At 33.6% G+C, this 15,777-nt stretch overlaps 2 protein-coding genes across 3 annotated transcripts; one reads left to right on the top strand and one right to left on the bottom strand.

The window, feature by feature from the left end:
• The first annotated feature begins 377 nt into the window (after window positions 1–377).
• Window positions 378–4,724, top strand: LOC101221762 (ras-related protein Rab7). Of its 2 annotated transcripts, none has more exons than XM_004139732.3 (8): window positions 378–619; window positions 736–895; window positions 1,017–1,043; window positions 1,468–1,567; window positions 1,679–1,825; window positions 2,849–2,929; window positions 3,011–3,156; window positions 4,229–4,724. In XM_004139732.3, the coding sequence occupies exons 2-8, from the start codon at window positions 843–845 to the stop codon at window positions 4,290–4,292; spliced, it is 618 nt and encodes a 205-aa protein (XP_004139780.1). In that variant the 5' UTR covers window positions 378–619; window positions 736–842; the 3' UTR covers window positions 4,293–4,724. The 2 variants fall into 2 exon arrangements, with proteins under 2 accessions (XP_004139780.1, XP_011658964.1); XM_011660662.2 differs by having other exon boundaries at window positions 379–619; window positions 857–895.
• A 1,636-nt stretch (window positions 4,725–6,360) lies between these two features.
• On the bottom strand, window positions 6,361–9,940 carry LOC101221293 (small nuclear ribonucleoprotein E). Its single transcript, XM_004139730.3, has 6 exons — window positions 9,724–9,940; window positions 9,580–9,606; window positions 9,372–9,434; window positions 6,931–7,009; window positions 6,795–6,840; window positions 6,361–6,692 (listed from the first exon to the last, which is right to left on the bottom strand). Exons 1-6 carry the CDS (start codon window positions 9,763–9,765, stop codon window positions 6,683–6,685), a joined length of 267 nt encoding a protein of 88 aa, XP_004139778.1. The 5' UTR covers window positions 9,766–9,940; the 3' UTR covers window positions 6,361–6,682.
• Window positions 9,941–15,777: the final 5,837 nt, after the last annotated feature.

Below are 15,777 nucleotides of genomic sequence, written 5' to 3'. Positions count from 1 at the left end.
AATCATTCTCAATGGAAATTGGCCCCGAGATTACCCTATAAAATGCATGTGGAACTCATTTGATCTCATTTTAATAATAAACACACTATCTTGGTGACACTCGACCCAAGATTGACTTAGAAAAACCCTTGAAATAGTTTTTAAAATTTGGAAAGAATTTTGGGAGAAAAATAAAGTTACGAGTTTTCTAAAAATGTGCTACTTTTGAAATATAAAGTCAAAATGACGTTATTTGTCAAAAATTCCGTAAAAAGTATAATAAGTTATTAGAGACAATTTGAATGATTAAACTCTAAAAAAAAACTATTCACTACTCTATTCAATATCGAATTGAAACGCTTCTAATTTCTAAATACGTGTAGGGATATTTTCAAGCTTTGTTGGAATGGAATTTGGTGAAAAAAGAACACAAGAAGGATAAAAAGGGAAGAAGAACTTCAAAAACAAATCTTTGATGTAGGTGTCGTATCGTTGTAGGAATTTAAGAATTTCAGAGGAGAGTGGGCACGAATCACTACCCGTGGATTCTCATTCTACCCAACTCCCATGTTCCCCAGATTCAATTCCCATTTATTATTCTCCTCCTTCATCGTCCCCCTTTGTTAATCGCCATGAAAAGGTACTCTAAATTCCGATTCCTCAATTTCTCCCCACCCCCTTTTCTTTGTTTTCTTTCATTTTCGTCTCTTTTCCGAATCACTTTCGCTTTTGATTCATGTTTCTCCCATAACCCAGGTTCTGAAACTAGCTTTAAGGCTGATTTTTTTTTCCGATATTTGAATCCGAGGCTTTTACAAGTCTGAATTGATTCATTCGTTCATTGATTCATTGGTTTTGTTGCCATGTCTTTCCGTAGACGGACTTTGCTCAAGGTTATCGTTCTCGGTGATAGTGGGTATGTGTAATTTATCTTCAACGGTTCCTCTGTTGCTTACTTGTGTGTGTGTGTGTATGTGTGTGTGTGGTTTTGTTGATTTTTTATATGGGTTTTCAATGATGTTTGATTTTTATTTCAGGGTTGGTAAGACGTCGTTGATGAACCAGTATCCTTCTTAAAATTGGTTGTTGACAATGATATTGATCTGTGTTTTGAGTATGTGATCTTGGAATTCACGGTTGACTTCTTTTTATTTGCCCCTTTATTAATGTCATGTCATCCGGAATTTGTATGCCTTTTGTTCCAGTTTATGTGGAATATCGTGATTCATCTTCTTCTGTTGTTTTGTTAAATTTTTGACTTGGTGAGAGGTATGAATAATTTGTTTTTTTTTTTTCAACCTAAGACTGATATTCTTTTTTCCTTTATTCTTTTTGTAAAATTAGGATTTCATGTTGTTTGACCATTTTGTATGCTATTTTTTTCGTATGTCTGTAATATGTTATTTATTGAGATTTGACCCACTAGAAGTCGATGTTGAGTAATCATTGCCATTGAACTAGAATATGGATCATTGACTAGCTAATCAGATATGTGCACAAGAAGTTCAGTCAGCAATATAAAGCTACAATTGGTGCAGATTTTGTCACCAAGGAGCTTCAAATCGACGACAGGCTTGTCACACTTCAAGTGCGTTCTACTACTTAACATCATTTACATTTCAATGCTGTGTAGACTGTTGATTTTGGAACTATTAATGTGCTCATGTTTATGCTAAATCATTGATATTTGTATTGCTAGATATGGGATACAGCCGGACAAGAAAGATTTCAAAGTCTCGGAGTTGCATTCTATAGAGGGGCAGATTGCTGCGTTCTAGTCTATGATGTTAACGTGATGAAGTCATTTGACACACTTGATAATTGGCACGATGAGTTTCTCAGACAGGTAAATCAATTCAGTTCTTTGAGTTTTCAAGCTGTCTGCGATATTGTGGTTACTGTGGAGCTTGCTTATCATTACTCTATTACTCCAGATCTTTTACAGCTTGCCGAGGAAGAATTATTAGTTCATGTTGCATGATTTTCTATTTGTTATGCATGAGACTTCTCCTGTGAATGATCAAATGCCACTGGAATTTGTTCAGTCTTGTCTCGGAAGTTTAGGCATGCAGTTTTTCCTTTCATGTCATTATTTGGGAAACTGTTCCTACAGTAATGGTCCAAGGGACTTTTTGGTCGTTAGGAAAGATTGCATATATAGGACTGAGTGGTTCACTTAGTTCGATCTATTAGTTTACTTGTCATTTATAATTTGCTTCATTTCCTTGGATTTATTTGTTTTGACTAGTTTGTGATTGTTGTTTTAGGTATTAGTTTAATTAGCTAGCTTATGACCTTTATTCCTTTAAGCTTTGTCTAAAACACCTTCAGAGAATTTTTGTGAATTAGAATGGTACCTTAAGTTGAGGATATACTGCCTTGGAGGTCATTTGTGCCTGGCTTGTAGATAATTGTTTTGTCCTTTGATGTAGTAGCTTTTTTCTTCGCTGGTGTTATCTGTTCTTTACCTCTGCAACGTCCCTGGCTTGTCATTTTTTCCTTCCCCTTATTGAAAAATTGCTGTTTTATCTGCATTACTCTGCTATTCTTGATTTAGTGTTTTGTGTTGCTGAGGTAATCACATTGAAGTTTATGAGGATTGTGATTAAATACTACAATTGTGGACAATGATGTCTCAGAAAACAGAGTTAATCTCACAAAAGATACTGAAGGCATATTTGTGCATTAGAAAAATAAAAGAAAAATACTAGTACACCCATGCTTTCTTTGCTTTCTTCATGTGTTTAATATGTGTGCTAGTCTGAGTGTGTTTATTTGGACTAGCAGATCTTTTTCTTTTCTGAGTCTCAATTGGTTCCAATTTTTGGATGACGTCTTAATATTACTATTTTGACCTTATTTTTTTCAGGCAAACCCACCAGACCCTAGGACGTTTCCATTTATATTGCTTGGAAATAAGATCGACATTGATGGTGGGAACAGTAGAGTGGTAAGGAATAAGGATGTCTAGACCTGGCCAAATTGAATTTTGCCTTTTCTTTTCACATTGAACTGATTTTAATTTCTGTAGGTCTCTGAGAAGAAAGCTAGGGAATGGTGTGCTTCAAAAGAAAATATTCCTTACTTCGAGACATCAGCTAAAGAGGACTACAACGTCGATGCTGCTTTTTTATGCATTGCCAAAACTGCATTAGCCAATGAACATGAGCAGGACATGTAAGTTTTTGAAATGTGAATTTTGTCTCATAATGTGCTCACAAGAATAATCTTTCCAGAAATTCTTTTTGAAATAGTTTTTCAAATGACCTCTTAGTGTTATGTCAGACAGACATACATGATATAGACACACTTGCATAACATACCGTTGGTAACTTGGTACTTAGGTAAACATAAGAGGGAAAAAACTTGGTTTTCAATGCCCATGAGAGATGTTGAACAATCTCCAAAACAGTTTAAAGTTTGTCTTGATAAAGTAGAGTTGATTAAATATGAAACATTCTCTCAAGGTATGATGTTTCTTATGGGGAGACAAGATAGTGTATAGCTAGTTTAGTTGGTTTTCATCTTTAGGAAACGTTCCTATTTTAAGATGTGATCGAACTTTTTTCGTTCGGTATGTGAATATATTTAAATTTCCAATTTATTTTGGGTGGTAACAAAAGAATGAGGACATTGTAATTTGTAATATGTCAAAACCCTAGTTTACCCTCTTTAGCATAGCATTTATCTTGATCCATGAACCAAAGAACGTATATTTATAGTGCCAATATGTCAGCAATTGCAAGTCTATACTGATCACAAAATTGCTAATCCTTTCAAAATTAGAAATACACGGAATCTATCCATATATATTCTGTTTCTTCAACCTTCACTGTCTCATACGAGTTTTTTTGGATAACTCGATGTTATCAGGGATGATGTTATGGGGTTAGATAGTTGTTAAATGAAATTAGTCGAAATGTGCCATTTGAATACTCTTTGTTAAGAAAATTTTCTTTGATATGGCTACTGGCATTACGTGCAAGAATCAAGATAATATACTGTATTTGCTGTAGTACTTTTTAGTCTGTTCCATCATTTATTTCCGTTTTACCAGTTGATTGTGTGTATTTTTCTTCAGAGTTCTTACATTGTTGTTATTATTGCCACAATATCCGTGTTCATGTTTTAGCTTTGGGTAGTGTCCATCTGTTATATTTATGATGTTGCTTATCTTGTTTCCATTACAAGACACTGGACAAAACTGAAAAATACGAACTCTTACCATTGTTTTAAAATACAAATGCAGATATTTCCAAGGAATTCCTGAAACCGTCGTGGAGACTGAGCAACGAGGCGGCTGTGCATGCTGAACCCAGAAAGTGAGACTTGGGAACTATAGAACTCTCGTCCTTTTGGTTCCAATTCTTATACATTTTTGCTGGCTTTGTCATCCATAACTAATCTTTCATTTCAGACCTTCTATTCCATTACCTAACCGCCTAGACTTGAATTCATCGTCTTCCTTTTCTTGAGGTAAGAAGTTTGTGGGATGTCATGAGTCTGTAGGATCCATTATTTCAAGGATTCTCACCACCACAGTGTTCCTGAGTCAATAGTTTCTGCTTCTGCCCATCTGAATTTCTTCTTATGTTCAGGACCTTTCTTATTATGTATTTTATTATTTCTTTATTTCTTCTGGCGGCTTCCTGTTTGATTCAAACTCGTTTTTGTGGAACTGAGAAAATGGATACATTGGTTCTTTTTTCCTTTAACCCTGATTTATTGTACAATACCATTATGTAGTTGATGTCTTGGTGGATAAACTAAACTATTGTTGTTAAAATGGATATCATTGTATGCTACACATTTTTGTAAAAATTTAGATGAAAAGTGGTCTATCTAAGGAGAAAAGATGTTTTCAAGTTGCCATTGAGAACCTTCAACGAACAACTTTTAAAGCTGTTTCTATTTGAATTTTGAAACAATGTACAACACAAATCCTTCATGATTTACCCTTCCTAGAGCGGTGTTTACCTTATTTTGGTTGGTTACTGAATTTTTAAAATGAAAACATAGTTTTTTCATTGTAAAAAATATTTATTAAATTCCATAATCATAAGATTCATAACTTCTAATCAATATTTTCTTTCATTAAGCAATAAAGTACGAGGTGCTTTCTTAAAAACATTATCTAGGACTGATTTCATGCAATTATACTCGTGGTATTTGTCTAAATATTTTCTATCTTCAATACAAATAAGCTTTCATCCATTTTTTGTACTTCTTTTCTGATATTGAAATTAACTTTTTTCAATTTGGTATCTCATAATAGATGGTTCCTTTCAATGTAACACGGGACGGGGAAGACATGATTGTCATAGGTTTTAAGTATTGCATTGTAGCATGTCGTATTGCGTTGTAGCATGTCTTTATCTATTACTTATAGATGTTAGAATCCGCTATATTTTGTAAGTATTTTCAATTGTTTTGCCTCTTGTAATATTTTTTTTCTTTCAAAACGGAATAATTTGTATAAGAAAATACTAATTAACATGACGATTTTTTTGACATTTTAAAATCTAAATAACCTGAAAGTTTTTAGTTACAAATATTCCAAATTATTAATAAAAGATTGAGTTAACAAAAAAAAGAATAAAAAGGACCATTTTCCCTTGATTTAATTTGAAAAGTAATTTATCCCCAAACTTCCATTTATGCTTTAAAAGATCTGTTAATTTTGGATAAATACTTCAAATTGTAAAATCGATTATTAGAGGACGTTCAGATTTAATAGTTTTTTCTCACACGCAATAAGATTTACACCAAACTTGTATGGACAAATTACTTGAAGACAATGATACAACATATGATCCCCAATTTCACACCAATAGATGTAGATGATAAATCAATAATAATTTAAACCTGCTTCCAAAAGTTTAGAAGATGTTCACACCATCTCTATGTTACTCTCACTTTTAAATGTATGCCTTACAAACTTTTTATATCCTAATCACCATACACACACCTCACACATTTTCTATATCCATGAATAGCCTAACCAATTTAGACTAATCTCATCGAACCAATTGACTCTTCAACATTAGTGTGCTGGAAAAACCTATGAGATATTAAATCCTATGTAAGCCACCACCAGTTTGATACTCAATATTACAACATTTTTCAAATCAGTTGCTCATAAAAATGTAGGAATTAGTTGATGACAAATATTCATAACAAATACACAGCATAACATTCGGTAAGAAAAAGGCCGTTTAAGATTAAAAAAGAAAACGTTTCTTATTCTTCTACAAGCTTCTGAAAAAGATGGTAAAATTCCAAGTTTTCTTCTCTTAGATGCCATTTTCCTTTCCTAAACTTCTACCGAATCATTAATTATTATATCTATATTTTTCATCAACCAATTTTAACATAAAGATAAACAAGAACCAATTTCTACTTGATGTCCAATTAATCCACAATATAGCTCAGCAAACGGCAATATCTAGCATGGATCATAAAGTTGAGGATATATGCAAAATAAATACAATGATCTAAGCAACATTAGAGCTGGATGAATTGAGTGCGATGACTATCTCTCATATAAGCTGGCATTTTAATTTCTTTTAAGGCAAGTACAAAAACAGCCAACCAATTGACAGTAAAAATAACATTCTACGTTATGATCAACGCAAGACTTCCAAGTTTCACCATTGAAAGGGGCTACACTTCACTATCTCTTATATTGGTGCAAAAATGGTCATCACTTGCCCCTGCAATTTTGCATTCATTTACAGTTCATGAATTTTTTTAGAAAGAGCAATTATGCATCGGTATTGATGAATTTTGAAAGAGAGAGCTTCCAAAGGACTTACGAGTTCATCATCAGAGTTATGTTATCCCCTTTAAGCAGTATCCTCCCTGTAAAGGTTAAAGATGAGACGAGTTTTTATTCTGCCCTTAAACTAATTTAAGTATTGGCTTCAAGAGGGAAATGATGAAGAGACAAACCCAAAGTTTTCCTGCTCTTCTTCTTTACATTGACTTCCTCAGCATCATCCAAAACCAAATTCATATATTCGTCAAAGCCCTGGGGAAGTAAAGCTCAGAAGTCATCACCAGAAAATTAATAATGTTCAGAAGACACATCACAAACTTATAGAAACTCTCAAATTGAAAAAACTTAAGGAGCATTTGGGGTCCTGAGTTGGTCATTATCAATAGTTAGTGAGTTATAATAGTTCGCATTTGAGTTATAATAGTCTGAGTTATAGTAGTTTGTGTTTAGGGTGTCAACTATTTTTGTTCAAGTAGGAAATAGTAAACACTATACTAAAGAAGAAAAGAGTAGATGAGTGAAAAATACCAAATATTGTAACAAATAGTAAATATTGTAGCAAAGAGGGTTTTAAAATAGTATTTACTATAGTTAATTGTAGATTGTATATAGTTTTCCACACCATTATTATAGTTGGTGCACCAAACATGAAGTGGTCTACAATAACCCACTCCACCAACTTCCAATTGGTGCCTCAAATGGCCCCTTGGATAATAGACTAACAATTATAGCCCATGAGCATCAGAACACCCAAGTTGTAAGGCATTATCGTAATTATGAGTTCAATCTTGTTCTTTTCAATTAGCGCCCCTTTTTTGTTAGGTTTTTGTTTTTATGTGTGTCCTTGTACATTCTTTCATTTCTCTCCATGACACAATTTCTTACCAAAATATTAACGGTAATAATAATGTTTTGGTACTGTAGATGATGTCAATATTAAAAGAGATTTTACCTAAGACTATGAGGAAAGGAACACCAAAGAGTCGTGGAATAATGGAAGAGATCTTGAGGCATTGAATTAGTGGAAGAACTCCCTGATCATATCTCTAGTGCCCCTAGGACAGGCAAGCATCAAAACAAAAGTCTAGAAAAACGTCCCAAACGCAAACAAAAACTCACACCTCCAAAGAATGTAATTCAAATCCTCCTCTGCCATCCAACAAAGAATATAGCAAAATGGCCCACTAGCAAAGGAATCCCCCTCAAGTGTCAGTCCAATGTGTTCACACATTTATATAAAACTTGCCAAATAAAGAACCTTACTTTTTTATGAATCTTAAATTTTCAGATGTCAAAGAACATAAACTCACTAAACGGCGGGGGATGCAACAAATGTAAAACGTGTTATAGGAGACACCGTCCACAAGGTCGGGATCCTAGACACACAAATCCTTTATCCCTTGCAGTACAACTACTACTAACGTTCATGAGCCAAATATTTCTTCAAAAATGGCTTGAGAATCCATGGCTTCAAAAATGATAGCCACCAACCTAGATGGTGGACAACTATATTAAGGAAACAAAAAAATTGATTGTCTTTTTCTGCAATGCAAGTTGATCTTGGGCAGGCGGTGTAACCAAACCAAATCACAACTAAGGGAAGAAGATATTTATGTGTTCTCATATTCTTGGCTTTTTCTATAAGATACAGAATGATGTATTAATCACAAAAAAAGAAATAAATAAAGTCATATCTTCAAGGATCCTCGTATCTAAGAGTCCATAAAAAAAATTAATTAGTCTCATTATTATTATATTAATAAAGAGGCTGTCTCCTTTTCAAAAAAAAATAATTTGTACAAGGTTACAAAAATCAACAAAGGAGCAGGACTTATCTTCATAGGTTGTTCAAATAGTTCTTTCCACAGCTCTCATAAAAGAACCTGAGTTACACAACCCCATAGGATTTCAGCTTTACATTCAAAGGACCACCCTTAAAGAGCTTCTAAAAACCAACTACCTATCTCCTCAAGAAGAAAAAGTTTTAGACAAAAAGTTTAAGAAGTTGCTACCAACCCCTTCTACCGAAGCTAAAAATGGGAATAAGTGGTTACTGGATCCCTATCCTTTTAGGCAGAGCAAGCACACCGATGGAGACAAGCAATGCTTTCTAAGATTCCGTAAGTATTTACATTATTATGCGTGAGAATCCAGCGGAAGACTTTTATCTTCTTTGGAATATAAAACTTCCATATAATCATATCAACTTCATCTGCAGGGTTTTGAGCTTATGACTAGTTCGGGTAACTGGTAGGTTCGTGGAAGGTCAAATGAGCAGAGAAAGCCCCAGAATTTGCCAACGACCAAAGTGGGGTTTATAAGTTAAATTTTCAAAAACCAAAAAACAAAAAATCAAATGATTACCAAACAGGACTAAACTATCTTCCTTTTGTATCGATGTTGGAATGATCTCTTTGAGTGTGATAAAAGTAAAAGCATAACTATGTACCTCAGTTCGAAAAAATAACTTAAAACCCCAGATGAAGAATCAATATTAGGAAACTTAAAATCCTAGTAAGCTTTTTAAACATCCAAATGTACATTAAGAATAGATAAACTAACTACTGGCGCGATGGTTTCTTAAAGCAAAAGCCCACAAGTCCAAAGAACTTACAATGATTCGGCCTTCAATCCTCAGGTCTTTTTGCTCAAAAAGCCATATTTGAATTCGAGCTTTCTGTACAAATTTCCAACGTGAAGACATAAGTAAGAAGCATCAGAGAAAGAACACACCAATTTCACTATTTAGAAAAAAAAAACAACAAAAAATTGTCGATACCCAAAATGGAAAATAAACTAAATGATCATGAAAAGGAACTTACACTTTGAAGGAACCTGAAAATCAAGTTCTGAAGTGCACCAACATCCAATAAAAGAGAGAAAGAGAAATGTATCAGAGAAACACGTAAGAAAAAAACGAAAAGCAAGGCTGAAATGAAGCAAAAGAAGTTGAGATGAGAAAGTACTATAGGTTGGGTCATAATCCTCTGAACTTTGGTGCTCGCCATGGCGATTCAATGAAATGGACTTCTGAAGAAAGGAAATTGGAAGAGCCAAGTGTCTCTGAATTTCACTCGCAAGACGCAGCAGCTCACGCCCTCACAGTCGCCAACTACGGGAATGGAACTTCAATTAGGGCAACGAAGGCTTATACGGTTTAGGTGTGAATTGTTTTTTTCTTTTTTATCTGTTTTTAAGAGTAATCAAAATTCAAACATCCACGTCAATGATAGTATTTATTTTAGCTCCTGCTATCACCTTAACCTTATTACCAAACACATTAGTATGATAGACCAAATAGAAAAATATGTCACTATCCAATGCTAAAATGTTACGTTTAGATATTAAGTTTTGAGTTTCATTTCAATTAAGTGGTTTTTGTTAGTTTATTTTATATATAATACATGTAATTTTGTTATTTGGGTTATTCAGATTGTTGTTTGAATTTTATTGTATGTTTAGGTAGTTTTGTATGTATATATACCTTTGTATTACTCTCACCGAATATAGAAAATAGATTAAAACTTGATATGGTCTTAGAGCCCACAATATTTTAGCTACTTTGTCCCTCTAACTTAACCTTGAAACTCGCTTGTAGAAATTTCCAAGCCTCAAATCAAGTTCTCGCCTCATTTTCCTTCTTTAAAAATTTAGCTTAGCTTTCTTGCCTATCTTAGACACAAAAACAACTACTTTAAAGAAACAAGAAATAAGAAGTCTAGCGTTGCATAATAACTACCCTAAAGGGTTAACAACACGGCATGTGTCCCAAAGTCTATTGCATATTAAAGCGGGTCCTAAATATCTATCATCTCTCCTAAGCACCTCGTTACTTCAGTATCGAGTGTAAACTTGTATCTCGGGTATAGATTAATGATGTAAGACAAACATGTCATATCTTAATGAAATCTTAACGCAAAATCTCAAAACAACTTATAACTCATGCTTTGCTTACTTGCTTAATAAGAATACTTTGAACTTGAATTTACAAAATTATGCTTTAGAACTTGGGTATTTGATAACTTGTAGCAAGTTATTGAAGCCTTTTAAATAGAGTAATGAAGCTTTAACACGAGAAGAAGGAAGAAAACATTTAGCAAAATAGATAAAATAAGATGATTACACGTTACAAGTATCAAAAGAGTATTATGCATGTTTATCGTGGTTTTTATGTCTAAATCAATTATTTTTAGGCGAAAGAAAGAGGAGTAGCTAAGCGATAAACGTCAAGTGATGAGACGCACACAACTAGGCGATAAGCAAAATGATGCTAAGCAATCTACAATGCTAAAAGATAAAAATGATTGGCATGAATGTTAGAAAATGACGAAAGGGATGTTTATGATGTCGTACATCTTTATTAGAGAATTAATGAAGTCCGGACAATGTTAAGTCTCATTGATCCTTGTCTATAAATACAAGGCTAACTCTTCATAACAAAGCGTATGAGAATCTAGAGAACAAGCTCAACTGCATCCCTTACTTCCCTTATGTGTTTTAGGTGAGAGCTTAGAACATAGTTGAGAGGAATTCATACCACATTCTTCCCCTCAGTATAATTTGCATTTGTAATTTGAACCTCATGGCCAAAAGACCTAAAGTTTTATTTATAAATGAAAATTCTTACTACTTACATTATCCCATCTCTTTATCTCTTCACAACATTAGTTCTTTGTAAATATTATATAATGCAAGATAAGGCATAATTAGTAATAGAGAATCTGGATGTTTTTATTATTCATCTTGTTCAGTTAAGTGCTGAAATCAATACCTCATTCTGTTCGAGAGAAAGAATGAAGCATCGAATGTTGTCAGTCTTGAAAAAGTGGTGACATGGACTTAACTAAACAGGCAATGATGAGAATGTAACAGTACAATCTTGTGATTGAATTCCACATTAACATACATATAAAAAATGCGAGTGTGTGTGGCGATAAGGCACCTAAGGCCTCAAGAGGTGCTCGCCTTAATATAGGACGAGTTGTAAATAATGCAGTCAAATAGAATTGATATAAATCAACTTGTAACTTTGAATATTTTCATTCAAAAAGGCGAACAAGTATGATGGAGGCACCTAATGGATGCTCACCCAAAATTGGAAGTTAATAAATTATTTGTACCATCTCAATCAACTAATTAACCTTGCACTACATCTAGTCACATAAACATTTCTTCATCTACATTGCCTAAAAAAAGTTGAGTTCATATCAGGCATAACCACTACCTCCACCTCCATCTTGTTTTTCTACGCACATAGTATAGTCATACTTAGAATAGATAATAATGTGATTATGTTTATACTATATAGACGCCACATGAAGTTAAACCGCGTGTTATAGCCTAAAATATAACGATTCCCTGTGTTCGATCTTGACTTACCCAAGAAGCCTCTCTTTTCGCTTCCACTTGGAAAAGAGAGAAGAAAACGTGTACGTACATGACATATCTTTAAACATAGCAACGCTTAAGTAGGCGTAAGCTCGTTTTATCGTATGACCCTATCTTAGTCGCCTAGTCTAGTTGCATACTTAGAGCTTAAGTTTCATATTCGAGATAGCTTAAAACACATCATATACATGCAAACAAGGAGTATTTATGCTATAAAATTTGCTAGAAACTCATGCCTATCTCATTGCTTAATAAATTCCATGCTTACAATTTAGCTTAAGGAAGAAGTCATACTTGAAAAACATATTTAATATCTAAATTTTGAAATCGTGCTTTCAAAATATTTATAGGAACTTAGTGTCACTCACAACTTTAGACTAAGCTTCTCTTCCATTTATAAACTTACCTAACTTCTCCTTAAGCTAAACTATAGCATTGGATCCTTAATTAATCTTCTCAACTTAAATTATACTTAAAGATATATAGTCTAAAATCTCGAAAAACACAACAGTGAAAAAATGTCAATGCATAGAAATGTTGAGCACATAGCACACTTGGACGCATAGCTTAATTGATCAAATGAGGCACCTTTAGATGACATGACACACACCCAATTTGTAGCCTGGGCACATGCCTTGCGATCTAGCCCAAGGTGAATGCAGCACTAACCTCTTAGATGACTTTTCGTGCGTGTACTGTCTCAACTATCTATCTAACCTTTTTGCATCGCATTGTTTTGTCGCGTGCCTAACTTGCCCGACTGTTCTTGTGTGCAAGCTAACCTCATAAGAAAGCATTTAAGTGCCTCAAAACCTCATCTACGTTGTTTGCATATGTGCCAATCTGCCATTCAATCTTGGTTGTGTAAATTCAATTGGTCTTTTATCCCAAGCTCACACACAAGCTTGTCGCCTACTAGCCTCCTTGTCGATTATCTTAGATGCATGCTTAACTTAGCCTAGATGATGCAACCCTTAAACAACATATTGTCTGTTTAACCCCAAAATTCTAGATCTGACTTAGAACTCCAATAACTCAAAATTTATTACTCAAAACAAAAAACTTCTTTCTACAAAGTTGATTCAAATTTCGTTTAACATGATTACTTTAAATTTGTAGACTCCAACTCCTAAAGAAACTTCATATATCTTTATTTCTCTAGACCTTGCTTGGATTGCTCCAAAATTTGCTCCTTGTGCATTTTCTTCAAGTTTTCAACATCCTCCTCAACTTTTCTCTTTCTTGTAGTCCGCACCTAGAAACCAAACTTACATAGTTTTCATTTGACTCAAAAATCTCAAAGTTTACACAAGAGAGATGAGATAACTTTTATGCCTAAGACGTATTATTTATAAGTTCTCTTGCATGTGAATTTTGTCACCTCCTATTAGTTAGCATATTACCATCCTACTTAGTCTTAATCTGCTTTGATTTCTCACATCGGCCTTCATAAATTATAATCTCCATTTTCTATCTCTACATTTATATTAAGAGTCGTCTCCAACATCACTCACCAAATTACACACATATCCTTATCAAAATGTCACACAGCTTTAACTTTCTCATTTAAAAAAAACGCACTAATAGTAATAAATATAATTACGTAGTGAAACTACTACTTAGATGTAGCGAGAATCCAAAATTTGTGTGTAATTATTTGCTTAGTTGGTTCCATAAAATAATTATCTAATAAATTTTCCATGAAAGTTATTATTGTACTAAAATAGTATTTTATTGCTTCATCTCCTTGTAAATTGATAACAATAATAACTTTGTGGACTTAAGTATGCATAGAACAATCTTTAAACAATTTCTTTTACATAATAAATATGATAGACTATATAATCATAAAAGTTATTAGTACTTCGATCAAAAAAGAGAAATTAAAATGTTATATCCCAAATGCATATTGGACATTGATGGATATGAAAGGATCAATTTTTCAGCAAAAAAATAATTCATCGTCTTTGCCATTAATTTCATTTTAGAATTACAGAAATACGAAACAGAAGAAAACACAGAATTAAGCATGTTTTTCTACAAATTAAGCAATATAAGAGAATATTACTGTAACACCCCAGACCCAAGATTCGAAATTTGGATCTCTAACATTCCTTTGCATCCTCTATGACTTGACAACATCATTTTTACTTGTCTTAAATGCTTATTAGAGTAAAAGTCATCCCCATAAACCAACACAAATCCTTTCAACACGCTTTGTCCTCACTCACATGCATTCATATTCTTGGATCCCTCTCATTCAGATGTGATATTGATTCATTCATGTCTCCCTTCTAAACTCAAGGCGTTACATGACCATCAACTTCTGCTTAGCTCGTCCCCAAACCACATCTTACTAGAAACCTCTTTGATACCATCTGTGACACCCTAGACCCACGATTCGAACAGATCTCCGACATTTTTCTACATCCTTGCAATCTAGCAACATCATTCTTGCTTGACTTACTCACATGCATTTTAGGACCATCTTTAGAAGGTCACCCAACATAGAGTGGTCTGATAGATCTCTACAGCCCGATATCATAAATGTACCGATCATCAATAAATGAGAGTGTTTCTACATAATCACTGGATTGTGTGTGTTCCATCGGGCATACGATAGTTACAGCCTGATATCATAAGTGTTCCTTCGGGTTCACTAATAGATGAGAGTGTTCCTTCGAGATCACGAGATTGCTTGTGCTCCATCTAGCACACGATAGTTTCGGGTACCTCCTCACGGAATCTTAATGGAAAGTTAACAGACACTTAGCGAGACCAGTAATTGGTACCTCCTCATGGATCCTTCTTGTCGCACTCCAACTTTCTGAATCCTCTACTTTTGTCTGAAACATTAAACATAGGAAAGAGTGAGATATAAAATATATCCAGTAACATGTCATATGAGGACGCTGATCTTCTTTCGCGTCTATTTATAAGTTTTTCAGTATTTTAAAATTTAGATATTTTACTTAAGGTTGCTTATTTATTAATTTTGTTTTCTTTAAAACTATTAGAACCTGTGGGTCATGTTTTCAAATTATTGTTATTGGTTTTTGTCGATTTATATCTTTCGAACATTTATTTTATATAAATTTTATAAAAACTTTAGTTTTCCTCATTTCGAAAAAATGTCTCTCGATGTTTGCCTTTTGAGTATTGACTTCAGTTTAGTATAAAGATTTTGGTTGTTACATGTAACATCAAAACTGACAAATCTCTTTAAAAGATTTTCAATATAGTGTGATTGACATAAAGAAAGAGTACTTTTAGGTTTTTCTTTTCTTGACACTAAGTATCACGCCATTCTCACACATAAATCTTTCATTTCAAATTGTGAGGATATAATTAACCTAGCGTCGTTAACTATATTTATATTTCCACCAAAGATTAACATATCATCAACATACAAATAAAAGAATCGCATAATCAACTCCAAACAACTTTTTAGACACATGTAAGAAAAGTTCACTTTATAGTTATTTTCTACTAAAGTTTAGGACCTTGTTTTAGACCATAAAGAAATTTTGTGAGGTTACAACATACCCTTTATATCTCCTAGCCAACAACAATAAAACCTTTGCTATGTCGTCATACACAATTTCTCTTCCAAGTCCACATGGAGGAATGTC

This window comes from Cucumis sativus, chromosome 7 (genome assembly GCF_000004075.3).
Source record: "Cucumis sativus cultivar 9930 chromosome 7, Cucumber_9930_V3, whole genome shotgun sequence".
NCBI classification, from domain to species: domain Eukaryota; kingdom Viridiplantae; phylum Streptophyta; class Magnoliopsida; order Cucurbitales; family Cucurbitaceae; genus Cucumis; species Cucumis sativus.
The sequence above is the reverse complement of the archived record's forward strand: the minus strand, read 5'-3'. Positions and strand labels throughout refer to the sequence as shown.

Bases quoted from the DNA above. Each gene is read 5' to 3' on its own strand.
- LOC101221293 (XM_004139730.3), bottom strand. From the start codon at position 9,765: ATGGCGAGCACCAAAGTTCAGAGGATTATGACCCAACCTATA. The intron at 9,607-9,723 runs GTACTTTCTCAT...GGTGCACTTCAG, and splicing joins GGATTATGACCCAACCTATA to AACTTGATTTTCAGGTTCCT. The intron at 7,010-9,371 runs GTAAGTTCTTTG...TTACTTCCCCAG, and splicing joins GGATTGAAGGCCGAATCATT to GGCTTTGACGAATATATGAA.
- LOC101221762 (XM_004139732.3), top strand. From the start codon at position 843: ATGTCTTTCCGTAGACGGACTTTGCTCAAGGTTATCGTTCTCGGTGAT. The intron at 1,044-1,467 runs GTATCCTTCTTA...CTAGCTAATCAG, and splicing joins AAGACGTCGTTGATGAACCA to ATATGTGCACAAGAAGTTCA. The intron at 3,157-4,228 runs GTAAGTTTTTGA...ATACAAATGCAG, and splicing joins AATGAACATGAGCAGGACAT to ATATTTCCAAGGAATTCCTG.